Genomic DNA, 15074 nt, shown 5'->3' on the forward strand with positions numbered 1-15074 from the left:
GTTAAAAAAAAAAAAAAATGGATGTGTGGATGTCTGGAAAGCTACATATTTCAAGTTAAAGTGACTGAAAAGAAAAATACAAACATTCACATTGCATGAAAAATGCTGTCCGTGTTCCAGATTAAGTAAAAATGAAAAACAAAACAAATATAGAAAAAAAGAAAGTGCTGCAGAAATAAAAGTCCAGACCCAACTCTGACTGAACTGACAGTCCAACTTCATCAAATCAAATCCTCAGGTAAAATAAGCAACTATGTCTGATTCAATGAAGGGAGCAAAAGAAAGCTGTGCAGCCATAATTGAATTTTGACAAACCCACAACATGAACTTCCTGAATCGACAGACTTGAGATCTGTAAAATATCATTGCACAGCCGGGGGCCAGATCACAGTGAGGTGAATTTGGGGTTTTTCTGTCAGAATTGGGCCAACAAACTGGGGGAAAATGAGCTGGAACCAACCCGTTCCCTGATTTAAATAACCTTTGTAAAAGAAGGTAAATTTCTTTGAAAAACTTCTTATAAAGAAAAAGGACTCGAGAAACAATTCAACATCAAATGTGAAACAGCACAGTTAGGCTCTAGAGCAGCTGGAAAAAAATATCTGAAGCAAACTGAAATTAGCAAACACAGTTTACTGCTAAACATTTCTACTTAAACCATAATGTATCATGTACATTAACCATCTATAGATATTCAGGTGTAAACACCTGTTGACTGAAACATATATATTGTGACAGAGTGAAATTCAAAATTTGAGGATGAAGCTTTACAGAGTACATTTAAGGGTTTTCCCAAATGTGACTTCTATAACTATTTCAATAACCCTAACCCTATAAGGTGCAATAATAGAAGTCACTTTTGGGGCTATAGGTTGTAATATCTGCTACATTACAGACCATATGGTTCTTCACTGTATCTGCATATAAACAAATATGAGCAGCACTCTGCCGCTGCATTTCCTTAGTGAACTTAATTCCCAGAAGTTAAACTCCAAAGCCAGAAGGTTTCATGTTCCTTGGAAGTGGGACAAAAGCTTATGTTAAAATGTGATCAAGGGTTGTCTTCAGACTCCCATTTTATCCTCTCACCATCGGGAGACATCGAAACATAACTGAATCAGGCTTAGCAAAACAAAACGCAAAACCCTAAGACAAGGATAAGTGAACACGGGAAACATCCTATATGCTGAAGTGTTCATTTTGTCCAAGTGAAGACAACAATTATAAAAGAAAGAAGTTTGGCTAGTTGTGGTTAAGTGCAATTTCTCTGGTGTGGTGAGGGCTGGAGAAGCTGGTTGGCATCTGGAGGTCACTTAGTGGAAGTGCTGCTGGCAGTGTATCTTTTCCTCGGCCTGGGCCAGAAGCTCCAGCATCTCTTGGATGATGGCCTTCAGTGCACGACCCAGGTCTTCCCCGCTGTAAGGCTTTCCAAGAGGAGGCACGTGGATGAAGGCAGAGCGACCACGGCTCAGGTACAGAGACGTGTAGTAGGTGAAATCACAGAGATATCTGTCCGGGAAGAGAGCAGAGCATTGGATGAATGGATGAATGGATGAATGAAGGGCCTGTCTCTTAAAAAAATTAAATAAAAGCTATTTTCTTGACACATCCTGGACGTGCTTTAATCATGCATTCCTTATTGCATTTGGAAGGACTCACCAATAACTCAATTATGCTATTCTCCAGTTTGTCCAATGTGCACACACATTTATTTTTAAGGTTCCCCATTTCTGCCAGACATATGAGTGTTGTGCTGACAAACATACTGTATAAAAATCAGTATAACTATGTAAAAATCACTATTTATGGCATCACCGTAAGTGAAGTCTCCATAGATAGATGAGCCGCATCCAGGAGCATACAGTGATACTTTATGATATCATTTTTACTGAGGACAGATCAGATAAAGCTATCGTCGCTCATGTTGCTACTGTAGCCTGACCCATATCTCAGCCTGGCAGATTCTAGCTTATCACAGATGTGTCAATATCAGCACGGGTGTCGGCCAATAAGAAGCAAGAAATTTTAATACAAACATGCCAAAGATACACTCAGCTGCCAGTTTATTAGTTCGACGTAGCTGAAAATAATGCGTCCTAATACAACAGCCCTGCAATAAATCCTCCATTCATGAAGGTTGTAATGTTCAGTTTGTGTTGATTCAACTTGATGATCATTTTGGAGGACGGAGTGCTGTTGAACTGTACTGCATTATAATAATGCAATACAGTTCAATACAGTGAATTATACAGACACACCTCTCTGTGATGCAACACAGTTCAATGTCACAACATCAACATTACAAACTACAACCTCCAAAATGATCATAAAGTTGAATCAATCCTCATCTTCCTTAGTTTTAGCTAGGTGTTCCTAATACGGTGGCAGCTTAGTGTATGTTTGAGAAAGTGTGAAAAGTGTTGCCATTACACAGTTTATCCACCAGAGTGCACTGTTTGTTATTGTAACTTTAAAATGTACCACTCTCGATTGTAAATTTAAAGGGATGCTTACCAAAATTTTTGTTTATGTTATGTGTTTAGTCCTTATATGTTAAAAAGTGAATATTGGCCATTATATTGTTATCGGATTTTTCATCAGATACTTATACATTAAAGTATTTGTCTCAAAAAATTGTGCCCCAGGCTTCATTAACATATATATAAAAATTATTTATGGGCAACATCATTTTAATGATAGGGTATGGTCATTATTATTATTAAATTGTGTTCAACGTTTTGCAAATTTTTTTTTTTTTTTCTAAATTTTCTGCACTGTAGTAGTCCCCCAATAAATACAAAAGTATAGATAAACTAGATCAAACGTGGGTTAAAAGTGGTGATATGTTCTTTTAAGATACGGTACCTGCAATGGAAAGAAGCATCACTTTGTATTATTTAATGTATGGATTACTGATTTTTTTTAAATGGTAATTTGCTACTTGGATACTTCATTTGCACAGATTGAATAGTTTTGAGTTCCTTTTAAGCAATAGTATATCCTATGTTTACTCCAGACTTTGTTGCCCTTAGTTTTACCTCAGCTGTCTGTCACACTGTCATACAAAACAGCCTCTATCCTACACAGCTGAAGCATGTGGTCCAGAGGTGAATGGCAGAACAAAAGCTGATTCTACTTAGAAAAACAGAATTACCTTCCGGCGTCTTTGGAGACGGACACAGTTACTCCCAGTCCGGAGGCGGTCACTCTCTTGCAGACTGATTCCATGTCAATTACTGAATCAATGCAGTCTGGGCCTCCCACAATGCAACACTGTGAATCAGGACAGAAGCTGCTGTTGTCCAGACCCTTGTAGCCATGATTTCTGCCACACTTCTCCAGCGTGACAGTGGTGGCCATACCCGAGACTCCAACATGAACAACCAGCTGGCAAATAAAGGAAACAATAAGAACACAAAGTCAGAATTACTAAAATATTACTGTCCCATAGCACAAATGAATCACAGGATATCTGTGCCTGCTCCTTTCACTCCTTACATGTAGCTCACTTACACCTGAGTGTTCGTGGTCCAAAAAATAATCTGTGGCTATTTTAGGTGAACCTGAAATGGTCAAATTCATTGGGCACTAAACACATCTGAACACAAGGTGAAACCCAAGTACAAATTTTCAAAGTTTATTGCCCTCATAGGGAGCCTAGTGTCAAAGCCAAACTCAAGTCCGTCATTTGTTGCATAATTTGATAATTGTATATCCTTAAATTAAATGCTGCATGCATTCCTCATATTTCTTACTATCAGCTTGTTCACAGGGCCTGTCAGATCCAATTATAACTTACATTTGCCTTTACACAGACCTGAGACCTGTGGCAGTAAAACCTGGCCTAACCTGGAACTGAGGCAGGCAGTTCAAAGTAGAGCAATGTGACCAGGTCACCACCAGGTTCTCCGCTTACCAGTGGATGATACTGCTTCCATAATGAAGGAACCAAACTCTGGACTGTCTGGTACTCTACAGGAACCTCATACACATGCAAGTCCACTTCACTGCCGAGTCCAAGCTTCTTCAGTTCCTGACAGGATGAAAAAAAACAAAACATAAAAGCTAAATTTCTTTCTGCAATTTCAGATAAGATCTGTCATTTCTTGGATTTTGACAAAATATACAAATTTACTTACTGTTTCCGAAGCTGTCAACCACATCTCATGGCCTTTCTCAGCTGACGGACTTGCTCAGTTCTCCGTGATATGGAGAACGTCTTGCCATGAGATGTTGTTGAAAGCTTTGGAAATGGCAAGTAATTTCAATGGTCTGTTGAATTTTTTTTTGTTGCCAAACTGCCGTTTCCAAGGAAAATAATAAACCTTCAAGCTCAACATTTCTTGGATGTTTTTTTTGCCGAGAGTCTAACAGTGACAGAACACATGGTCCTAATGTAAATGAAATTCTCTGTTAGCACTTTGCTCTATCCACAGTTACACTACTCTGTTTTCCGGTTTACATAAAGTTTAAGTTAATGAAGCTATTTTACGGGCAAATATTTAAAAAAAGAAAAAAGGTCAGGTGACCTGTTTTCAGCTCAAAATAATTTCAAAACAATTAGAACAGAGGTGGTGCAATGACAGTAGTACTGTAATCAAAAGAAAGATGGCTGTTAACAACACAGACCCATACATAAGCAGATAATACTCAAGCATTGAAACTCATTGTTTGGTACTTGTGATAAAATAACCTCAACTCAAAGGTCCATTAATAGCTTTCTTTCAGCTTTAAACAGCATCTTACAGACTTCATCAAAATCACGGACCAAGAAAAAAAACTAGTAGGCTTTGAGTTTTGATAATACATGTTATGGAAATGCAGTAAATAACATTTAAATTGCAAAATGTATTACTTTTTTTGTAGATCTGCAACAGCAGGCTTTGCTCATCGTCCTATTTGCCTTTTCTGTCCTACTTACTACCCACCAACAGTCGCTTTTCCACGTGATGTCCTTACCTTTGCCTGTTATAGCAAGAGATACATTATGTACAGATTGCCAAAAAACATAACTATTTAGTACTGACGATGATGATAATCCATGGCAAACGTTTCTGTGAAATGCTATTAAACTGACATGTTTGCTAAATTTTGAAAATCAAGGAGGTGAATGTCAGTCATTTTTTCCTTTTTCTTAGAGGAAAGAGGTCTCTCAGTTGCCTTGCCCTTTCAAAACAACATTATTTTTGCACTGAAACTAAAAAAATTCTATTATGAAAACTAAACACATTAACTGCAAATATCAACCATATTCATATATAAAACCAGTATGAGCAAAGCAAGAAATAAAAGATGCAATCATATGTATTATATGCAAGACAAATCATTGTCAGATTCACAGCCAGTCGACCAACACCTCCCCCAATCTTCCTGCAGGACAAATAGCCCTGGACACTGACCCCCACTTGTATAAAAAACGAGGCTTGTCTGACCACGTCTGTGACCCCGCCACAAAGCGGCCTTTTGTTTGCCTTTAATATCCTTATCAAGTCCGTCTAGACACCCTGACAACCACCATCGTCACCCCCACATGCAGTTTCCCCAGCAGGGCACAGGGAGCCTCTGAGACACACTGCTGCGCGGTGTGAAGCCAGCCAGCAACTACCAGAGCATCATGTAACCACCATACAAATAGGTTCGAATCTTGCTAACAACATGACAGGCATGAGGAACTTGGATGGAGGATTTTTTCCCCCCCAGGATGGATAAATAACACATTGGACATATTTGTGACAATTGGACAGAAAAAAAATCCCTCAAGTGTAATTCATGATTATGTGCATTGTAACAACAATATCGCGGTGACACATACCTGTACTGCTACCCAGCTGGCGTTGACCGTGTGCTCTCCGAATGGCCCAAAACCTACAAAATACCTCAGTTATTTCAGTTGCTGTATTAATTTTATACTGTGCTGATGCTGTCAGATTGTTGGTACATTATATTTATTATAATGAAGCTTTTGAAATCAGTTTGTTTTTTTACACATAAAGAGAAATATACTGGAGTGACCAGTGACTTAAGGGAGAATTTTATTTTCACAAACACTAATAAAATACAGTTGTGAAATATGATACAAGCATTGATTTCATTTCCTGATGGGATCCACTTAGACATGAGTAAACGCTACATACTCCAATGTTGATATTAGCTGGTTGGATTTGTTTGATTGCAAGATACAGTGAAAACGTCACCGATTGTGGCATTTGTAATAAAAACTGTATATCATATACCTTTAACCGTATACCTGTGTACCTTTCAATATTTTAGATTTTTTTTTCACCAAATGTGAAATATCTTTTATATTTAAAAAAAAAAATGGAGATCCTGCTGCATAAAATTTGCTGTTTTAGATTTTAAAGTCTGCAGTGCTCAACCATGTTGCTCTTCTTGAATTACCAAAGGACCTGACCAACCAAAAAAAAAAAAAACAAAGGCAGATGGATATTAACTGAGGCTTGTTTATATAGGGATCCATAACTGATCCCCCTCCACCACACTTCCTAGGGTCAGCGGGTCCCTGGGGGTTGGGTGTGGGGGGAAGTCAGTCTGTCTGACAGGCTGCTGAAAAGGAGCAGAGAGAGGGGCCAGCAGCTGCCAGCCGCCCAGCTATTGTGAAGGTGCTGTTCCCAGGCAATCTACACATCTTCAATCAGCTGGGACGGCAAGCTTCTACACCCCTTTGTGTCTGAAAACACCAAGTCACTGTCTGTGTTACTTCTGCTCAGATTAAATGTTGAAGACTGTAGTTTGTGCACTTTGGCTGGAGGGGGAATTGCACTCAGTCTTGTTTTTGGAAAAAAAAATCCTAAGTAGAATATTTATATTTACATATATATTAATATCAGTACATTACATAGAACTATCCTTTAAAATGAATAGTGATGCAAATTTTGTTGTCTAAAATGAAATGCAAAACAGTTTTTAAGGACAGATTGATGGGATGCAGCTGAAAATAACAATTGTCGGTCCAGATTTACATATTGTAGCACAAAGTTATGTGATTAAAAATGAAATAAAATGGAAAAGCATCCATATAGAGACCAGTATAGTGAGATATCAATACTAGAACACAATCATTGGTTATTGGTTATTATTTTATTTACTTTCAACCACTTCGTCCAGATCTGTAATGACACCATGTCTGGAAAGAGGCCTGGTGTTGAGAAGAAGTCCAGCTGTTTGACAGTAGATGAAACTCACAATACAAGGAAATGAAGAGGAAAAACTCAGGAACTCTTCCTTTGTTAGAAAAGTTATTAAAAGTCTTTATCTCATTTATGAATGTGGGCTAAATTTCTTAAAATGAATGTACTCAGAAACAAGTTTCCTAATATATCATGTATATATTGTATGTGTAGAGAGAGCACCAAAATCGACTAATTCCTGGTGAACAATGTTAGATATTAAATTTTGCACAAATGTTTACCTCTGTCAGATGGTGTTGTTTCTTATGGCCTTTCAAGAAAAAGACGTGAGAAACAAGACAAAAGATTTTTCACCTAGCCTGCCAGTAGCCTCCATTTATGTAAGAAATACCTGAATACAACAAGATTCCGTTATTAAAACGGTAAACAAAAAGGTTTCCTTCAACTGTCTACCCGCTGCAGCGGAGTGAAGCAGTAACAGCCTGACGCCATTAACGGTGGAGCAACTGTCATCTCCACAACTTTTCCTCCACTTCACTCGCTGCCGGCAGACGGCAAACGACAACAATAGCACCTAAAAGAGCAGACAAACCTGTAACGATCACAGTCCGTTTACTGTTATCCATCTCCCGTACTGTTGTAGAGGATCTGACGTGTGTTTTTTTTTTTTTTTTTTTTTTTTTGTTTCTTTTTTTTCTCGGTCTTATTTGTTTTGATAAACGACCGTAGGGAAACTCGACACACTCCAAAGCTGACGGCCTCTTCTGCTTGTCTTTAAAACGCCGGTCCTCTCGACTGCAGTTTGCGTGAGACGTGACGTGATTACGTCAGCCATGACACGCTTTATTTCGTCGTCATCTTCTTCTTGGTTAGATAGATATGGTGGCTAAAATATATACTATAACTAAATACACCAGCTATAAAATGAATATAAATAAAAAGAATATAAAAAACAGAGACCACAGAATAGCTAGCACTGTACAATTGTCATAAAATAGTATAATACACGGAATTGCTCATGGATGTTAAACGGAAAACGAATGTACATTGAATTTATGTATGACTGATATATAATCATTTACACAATTTTGACTGTAGAGGGCAGCATCTCGCAATGCTTCCATGATTTTGCGACGCAGCACCGGAAACTCGTTGGGGACTCGAAGAAGAACAGTAGGAGGTAAAATCGTGTCAGGGAAGGGCCAAGACAGAAATTAAGACAACAAAAATCTGAAAGAGATACTATCACAATGGTGAGTATCTAACTGTGGGTTTCACCCAAAACGTTGATAGTTGTCTTTTAGATTTCCAGTAGCACGCCTGCTGGGCAGCAATGAAGCGTTGGGTCACAATGATGCTCGGGAACGTTACGCAAGCTAAGTGAGGTTAGCTACTGAGGCTATATTAAACAGATTTTACACAGTGTTTTATGTTTGTTTGTTTTTTTCTTTTAACATACTGTTAAAGCAAATCTCTTTATCGTGCTGCATGTACTGAAGTGGACATATCATCTTATTTGACCTCAAACTCTAGTACAGGGTATCTACATGGTTTTCAGATCTTGAAAAATATTAAAAAGTACTGAATTGAGTTCCCTATAAAAAAAAAAAAAGCCATCAGAAAACATTGAAATGTCCTAAATGTCATGTGCAAAGGCCTTATATACCTTTCCAGCAACATTAGTTCTAAGTTTGGGCTCTTTGGAGAAAGTATCTAAGAAGCTCATCAGTTCATAATGGACTACGGTCGATTCTAGAAAAACTTAAAATTACAAAGAAAGTATTTATTTCTTAATTGGTTAATCCAGCCATCAATTTATGCCGTTTATCTGGGTCCAGGCAAAGACGGATTAAAAAAATTAGGATCCTAGGCATAGACATGGAAAAGGCCCCCTACCCCTCCTATACGTGACCCCCAGACTGAAAGAGAGACATTTTTTGCATCTAATTGTGGTCTCTTTTTTTTTCCCCTCTTTGAGATAGTTTTGCCTGTCTTCGTATTCTTGTAACAGAGCTCTGTGACTTTCAGATAAGAAATATTAACATCAATTTCATTCAGGGGGAAAAAGCCCCAGGGGCCCTAGGGGTCAGGGGGCCCCTGGGTCTGGTATGCAGCTAGGAAGTCCTGACAAAAATGTGATATAAATGTCAGTAAGTTCACATACGTAATAGATAATAGTCATTGTTTTTTTCCTGCCATTCTTTGACAGGTATGAAAGTGAAAAAAGTTTTTAATTGTATTCTCTGCTGTTAAAAAGGTCTTAAATTTAATTTGGTGAACACTCCAGAAAAACTCTGTTAGTTATTGCCTTAATAGAGGCAGGTAATGAGAATTAATGCGGTATTATGAATACTCACATAGGAACCTTGTCTGAACCTTATGAAAATAACTTGAAATAAGAGTTGTTTATAAGAGCAGCCACTGCCAGACTATTGCCTGCTGCCAAGCTGGAGTTGGTTTCAGTGGAATAACACTGCTGGGTGAACAGATTACGGATACTCCAAACGTGTCATGCAACTGGGTCTAACCAATGCTTCAAATGTAGTCCTGGTTGTATGATTAACTCAGATAACTAAATAATATTGTCAGGTTAATTCATATGTATGGCCTTTTTTTCTGTCATTTTGCAGCTTCCCCTATCTCTGCTGAAGACTGCCCAGAACCATCCTATGGTGAGGAGGCACTGAGCTCTTTCTGCCGTCAAAGAGCGTTGTAGCAGTTGACTTATAGTTTAGCCTGTAAAATGTTACGCATAATAAACATTGTGTATTTCAAGGTATCAGATTAGAAAGTGATATCCAAAATTGCTTACTGACTGAAAGCAGTTAAAGTCATCCGAAGTAATTGATTTTATGTAAATGATCTTATTATGCATTGTGTAATTTGTAGCGCTCTGCTGTTGCTGCTTCAGCTCTAGCTGTTTCATTTTCAAGTTTAATTAGTTTAATATATCTTGATCAAACTACATTCAGTCTTGGCTACCTATTGGCTAAATTGAATTAACTTAAGTCCAGTGTTTTTGTTTAGCTGGTATTGTAACTTGCAATCTGTGCAGCCTTTAATTGCTGTGTCTTGTTCTGGGGGTTATACCACGAGAAAACTAAAGCTCTAGCTTCTGTCATCCACCTCACGGTGTGCTGCTGTTTGTTTGTCGTGTCTTCTCTCTGCTCAGCTGGTGGAGCTGAAGAACGGAGAGACGTACAACGGTCACCTGGTCAGCTGTGACAACTGGATGAACATCAACCTGAGAGAAGTCATCTGCACCTCAAGGGTAAAGCCGCGCTCAGCTTTCATTTCTCTGCCGTCACTAAAACTTAGGACAGACTGCTTCCTACAGTAAAAAGGGCCTAGTAGACATCTCTGTGGCCCAGTGTTAACATGTAGCTCTAGGTGGGTGGTGTACAGTAGCTATCAGTGTTGTCTGCAGACACAAACCAAATGTTTATGGCCAATAACAGAGGCATTTAACTTTCACTCCATCATACACATTTCCAGTACTTTTGTGTTTTCTTTGTTTTAGTTTTTCCTGTTGCTGCTAGTTTAAACAGCCTCTCAATGCTTAAATCTATGTGTTGTCACACTTGAACAAAATTCAACTCAATTTGCTGTATGACTGCTATTGTTATTTTTTAAAACAAGTAAAGTTTAATTTTAATTAACAATTTTCATTAATAAGTTGGCAATCGGCGATCAGCCTAAAACAACGTATTCACATTGCTTTAAAAGTCAGACCTGTCAAAACCCAAAGGTATCTATAGATTAAACAGAGGAAAGTGGCAACTCTTTGTATGGCCACCAAATTATTGATAAATAATAAAGATTAACCAGCTATCAAATTTGAATCAATTACTCTTCTTAGATAGATTGCATGATTATTTGACCTTCATTGACTATCATTCAGCACTAATGTTCTAGTGTTGCAATTGCTTACTCATGTGCGTATTGTAGACTACACTTATGAAAAGTCCCTATTAATTCTGAATAAAAAATAATGGTGGGTTAAAAGCCAAAATGTCACAAAACAGTAAATGGCGGAGCAGACAGGATTGAAATCGAAGTTCATTACGACCTGTTATAATTACACAAAGAATTTGGGATACAAGAAAGAAAGACAACAATTACTCATTAAAAACAATAGACATTGCACAAAGATCTTCTAACTGTCCAAAAAGGTGTAGCGTGAAACTTGTTAACAAAACTCAAAATATTTGCTGTCAAAAAGTGATATTATGATTAGGATGCATTTGGATCCGTTGACTACCCCTAAACACTGACCTCTGACAGGATGGAGATAAGTTCTGGAGGATGCCTGAGTGCTACATCAGAGGAAGCACCATCAAGTATCTGCGAATCCCAGACGAGATCATCGACATGGTGAAGGAGGAGGTGGTGTCAAAGGGCCGTGGACGGGGAGGCGCCCAGCAGAACAAACAGCAGGGCAAAGGAAGGGGGGGAGCCGGCCGGGGTGAGTGGGAACGCTCCCTGCTGATCAGACGGACTGCCGGGGCGTTTGTTTGTGATTTGCTGTCACATCATGAACATTGGCATTACAATTTCAGGTTGTTTCCAAGTTTCCGTGCTAATAAAAAAGCACTCACTCACTCACTCCACAAAATCTCAGGAGCACCAAGGCTTTTTCACGAAATCCTTGTCAATAAAATATCAAAATGCCTGTATTGAGATTAACAGTGTCAGCTGTAAACAACCGAACTCCACTGGAGACCTTTTGTGTTTTAGCGTTAGTTGAAGAATTATATTTATAGAATTATAGTATATTAATATTTCTGCAAACATTAGGCTGATTAAAACACTTCATAACCAATGAAGTCACTGGGAAATGCAGTGTCAATGAGCAAGAATTTTTCAGCAGCTTAAATTGAAGATGTTATAAAACATTTTACTACCAGATAAACTTGGCAAAACACACATTTAGCTAAACAAATCCTCATTTAAAAAAAAAAACAACAGACTTTTCCTATTAGTGTCTGATAGGCCAGGGAGGCCGTGACATTTTAAAGAGCTAATCATTTGAATTGAGTGTAACATGTTCAGGCTGTCTGACAGCTCTGATGTACTTGAGTACAGGTGATTGTTTTCAGTTCAGTTTAACACAGTTTTTGGGGGGGGGGGTCTGTCTTATCACAGCGGATATAATTACCAGAAATTACGTATTTCCATTGCTCTCTTATGTCTCTCTGTAGGTCTGTTTGGTGGTCGTGGCAGAGGAATGACCGGCAGTGGTCGGGGCCAACAGCAGCAGCAGCAGCAGCAGCAACAGCAGCAGCAACAACAGCAACAGCAGCAGCCGCAGCTGCAGCAGCAGCAGGATAAGAAACCAGGCAAACCACAGGGAATGAAGAACCAGCACTGACAGACAACATAGCACCTTCAGCAGCATACCCTCTTATTCAGAGTGATTGCTCCTTCAGTACATGAAGATGAAATTAACTCTCTGGTGTTTTTTTTTTTTCTTCTGCTGAGATGTTTGTCAGGACTGATCACTGCAGAAATCACACTGGGAGAAGTTGAGAGAAGCTGTGCATTTGCACTGAATTTTGTTTTTTACCATCTGTATGTTGGTATTAACATTTTTTATGACCATATACCAGTGTATCAGTCAGAACTGATAGACTTCTCCTTTAGTATCAACTTGTAATATGTATCGTTACAACTTTACATTTTGTATCATAAATCACATTCGGTTATCATTCAAAAAACAGTTTTCCATCAGTTGGTACACTGGAATGAGGTTTCTATTTTCAGTTTTTTTTATGTGGTTGTTTGCTTGTTTTGTCTCCTCAGGTGTAGTTTTCATTGGTGAACAAACTGCCCAGCCCCAACTTTTGTTGCATGAATTTTTTTTTTTAAGTTGCTCTTTATTTCTGTGGTGTTTTTGACGTTCCGTTGTTTTTTTTTTTTGGCTGCTGCACTGTACAGTCCAATCACAGCAGGTGAACAGTAGACCAGCAGTCGCCAGATGAGGATTCAGTCCCTGAAAATTAGTACTTTTGTTAAAGCATTTGTAAGACGACACTTGATGATGGGGAAACAAAAAAAAAATTCTCATGTTCTGAAGTCTGACATCGATGAGTCCAACGTGTCAATTTGGTTGGGTTTCATTTTATTTTTGTAACAAAAGACGGTGTTGTAATTTATTTACATGAGAACATGAGAATAAAACAACTTTTGTTAAAGCAGTTGTATTTATTTAGAAGTGATCCTCTTTTTAAAGATTCAGCCACAGTTGGCTGCTTTTTGTCCTGTTGATCAAAACAATCCGGAATCAAAGTACAATATTGTACTGTCATAATTGCCTGGGATAAGTTTGTCCTTTAAATTATATAGATTTTAAATCTTGACATCTGTCTGGGATCAGCTAACAGTATGTTTTTAAATCTGCAAAGAAAGATCTAGAATCAGTGAAAAGTAGCTTTTATGAGGAGTTTATGGTGTATAATTAGGACAATTTAATTGATAAGTGGTTCGGCAAAGTTGCAGTTTTTTTAAACAATACAATGAAAAAAAGAAAAATCTGTTTAAACTCAAAACAAGATACTTACAGTATGAGGCTACAGTATCAGGTTACACATGTATATTTAAGTTGAATGATTGATTACTTAACAAAAATGTAAATGTATTCCAAATGTTATAATCAATTGAGGACTTAAACTTTAATCCCTCAGCAGATACAAATGAACATTTACTGCTTACAGCCTTACAGTATGAAAGGTTACATGCTTTTCACCGTTTTACATAAAATAAGATACCTCTGGTTTTTCGGCTGTTGGCCTGTAAGCAGATTTTGGAACCTTGTAACACATTATTAATGTTCTACATTCTCAAAATGGTTCTTTTATTCATAAAACGTTACAACTTAAAATGTTTAAAGAGTAGGGAGATGTTCTGCTTCCTGTTTCCTGATTTTCAGTGAAGAATACACCTATATCCAGGCTTTCAAACACCCCTGCAAACGCTGATGGGTGTTTTCACAGACACTATGTCCATGATTTTCTAGTATCATTGACCCCAAACAGGTACAGACTGAACAAAAAGACATAAAATAAGATAAATCAAAGACTGCACCAGAGATAATTTGACATGATCTGATATTGTAAACAAAAGGTTTTGTTTCAAAGAATATTTTACCTTCATATTAATGCAAATAAACATTCAAAGTACTTTAATTTGTAAGAAAAATTAAATGAAAAATATGTAATTTCATATCTTTTCTTCCCTACTTTATCATACCAACATGCAGACACTACTCCGATTTTGGTGGTCACTATTGATATAAACTTATTCCAAGAAATTTAACTAACGTAATCCTGAAACATAATATAAAAGTTACAATATACTGTCCTAGTCAAACCTTTTCCTAAGGAGATACTGACATTTTGTTCAAACGAGGCTCAGACAGTAATTCTTCAAATTATTGCTATTAATAAAAGGCAGTAAATAGCTATAAGGCCATTTTTAACTCTTTCCGTACATAAAGTAATTATCACAGAATAATCAACAAAAACAGACAAATAAAAAAAAAAAAGTAAACTGCTTTGGTTTCTAGAATCATAATGTAAATTCATCCAAAAACTAAAATCTCTATAAACTCATCCGGTTCATCCCTCCATCATCCAGTCCTGTTTGGCGGTGACAGCAAATTTCCAAGTCTCCACAATCTGAGATAGCTGCAGATTTTCAGGGAACTTGTCCTTCACGTAAAGAGGCAACCCCACTACTTTGGGGTCCATGTAGGCAGCCACAGTTTCTTTCACACTGAGAAGAAGGAAAATGTATGGAATTTAACACATTACCCTCTCAGTTTCATTCAAGGGAAAGGACCAGGTTTGCATGTAGAACCATTTAACCAACTACAATAAACACAACTGAAGTTCAGCAGCAGTGTGACGGTATTTTAAGGAGACATTT

The 15074-nt window shown here is 37.8% G+C and overlaps 3 protein-coding genes across 3 annotated transcripts in view; 1 reads left to right on the plus strand and 2 right to left on the minus strand.

The window, feature by feature from the left end:
- LOC120790480 (pyroglutamyl-peptidase 1-like) lies at positions 1-7838 on the minus strand. Its single transcript, XM_040128033.1, has 5 exons — positions 7741-7838; positions 5813-5865; positions 3917-4033; positions 3155-3387; positions 1-1509 (listed from the first exon to the last, which is right to left on the minus strand). Exons 1-5 carry the CDS (start codon positions 7772-7774, stop codon positions 1314-1316), a joined length of 633 nt encoding a protein of 210 aa, XP_039983967.1. The 5' UTR covers positions 7775-7838; the 3' UTR covers positions 1-1313.
- Positions 7839-8253: 415 nt separating this feature from the next.
- On the plus strand, positions 8254-13061 carry lsm4 (LSM4 homolog, U6 small nuclear RNA and mRNA degradation associated). The gene is made up of 5 exons (XM_040128034.1): positions 8254-8401; positions 9779-9820; positions 10321-10419; positions 11433-11613; positions 12350-13061. The coding sequence occupies exons 1-5, from the start codon at positions 8399-8401 to the stop codon at positions 12517-12519; spliced, it is 495 nt and encodes a 164-aa protein (XP_039983968.1). The 5' UTR covers positions 8254-8398; the 3' UTR covers positions 12520-13061.
- A 459-nt stretch (positions 13062-13520) lies between these two features.
- The window catches only part of LOC120790482 (E3 ubiquitin-protein ligase rnf213-alpha-like), a 41317-nt gene continuing 39763 nt past the window's right edge, over positions 13521-15074 (minus strand). The window contains 1 exon segment of the mRNA XM_040128035.1: positions 13521-14921. Within this exon segment, the coding sequence (XP_039983969.1) occupies positions 14765-14921 (157 nt within the window). The 3' untranslated portion in view covers positions 13521-14764.

This window comes from Xiphias gladius, chromosome 6, assembly GCF_016859285.1.
Source record: "Xiphias gladius isolate SHS-SW01 ecotype Sanya breed wild chromosome 6, ASM1685928v1, whole genome shotgun sequence".
NCBI lineage: Eukaryota > Metazoa > Chordata > Actinopteri > Istiophoriformes > Xiphiidae > Xiphias > Xiphias gladius.

Bases quoted from the DNA above. Each gene is read 5' to 3' on its own strand.
- LOC120790480 (XM_040128033.1), bottom strand. From the start codon at position 7,774: ATGGATAACAGTAAACGGACTGTGATCGTTACAG. The intron at 5,866-7,740 runs GTTTGTCTGCTC...GGTATTTTGTAG, and splicing joins ACGGACTGTGATCGTTACAG to GTTTTGGGCCATTCGGAGAG. The intron at 4,034-5,812 runs GTATGTGTCACC...TCATCCTGTCAG, and splicing joins CCAGCTGGGTAGCAGTACAG to GAACTGAAGAAGCTTGGACT.
- lsm4 (XM_040128034.1), top strand. The intron at 9,821-10,320 runs GTGAGGAGGCAC...CTCTCTGCTCAG, and splicing joins CTGCCCAGAACCATCCTATG to CTGGTGGAGCTGAAGAACGG. The intron at 11,614-12,349 runs GTGAGTGGGAAC...GTCTCTCTGTAG, and splicing joins AAGGGGGGGAGCCGGCCGGG to GTCTGTTTGGTGGTCGTGGC.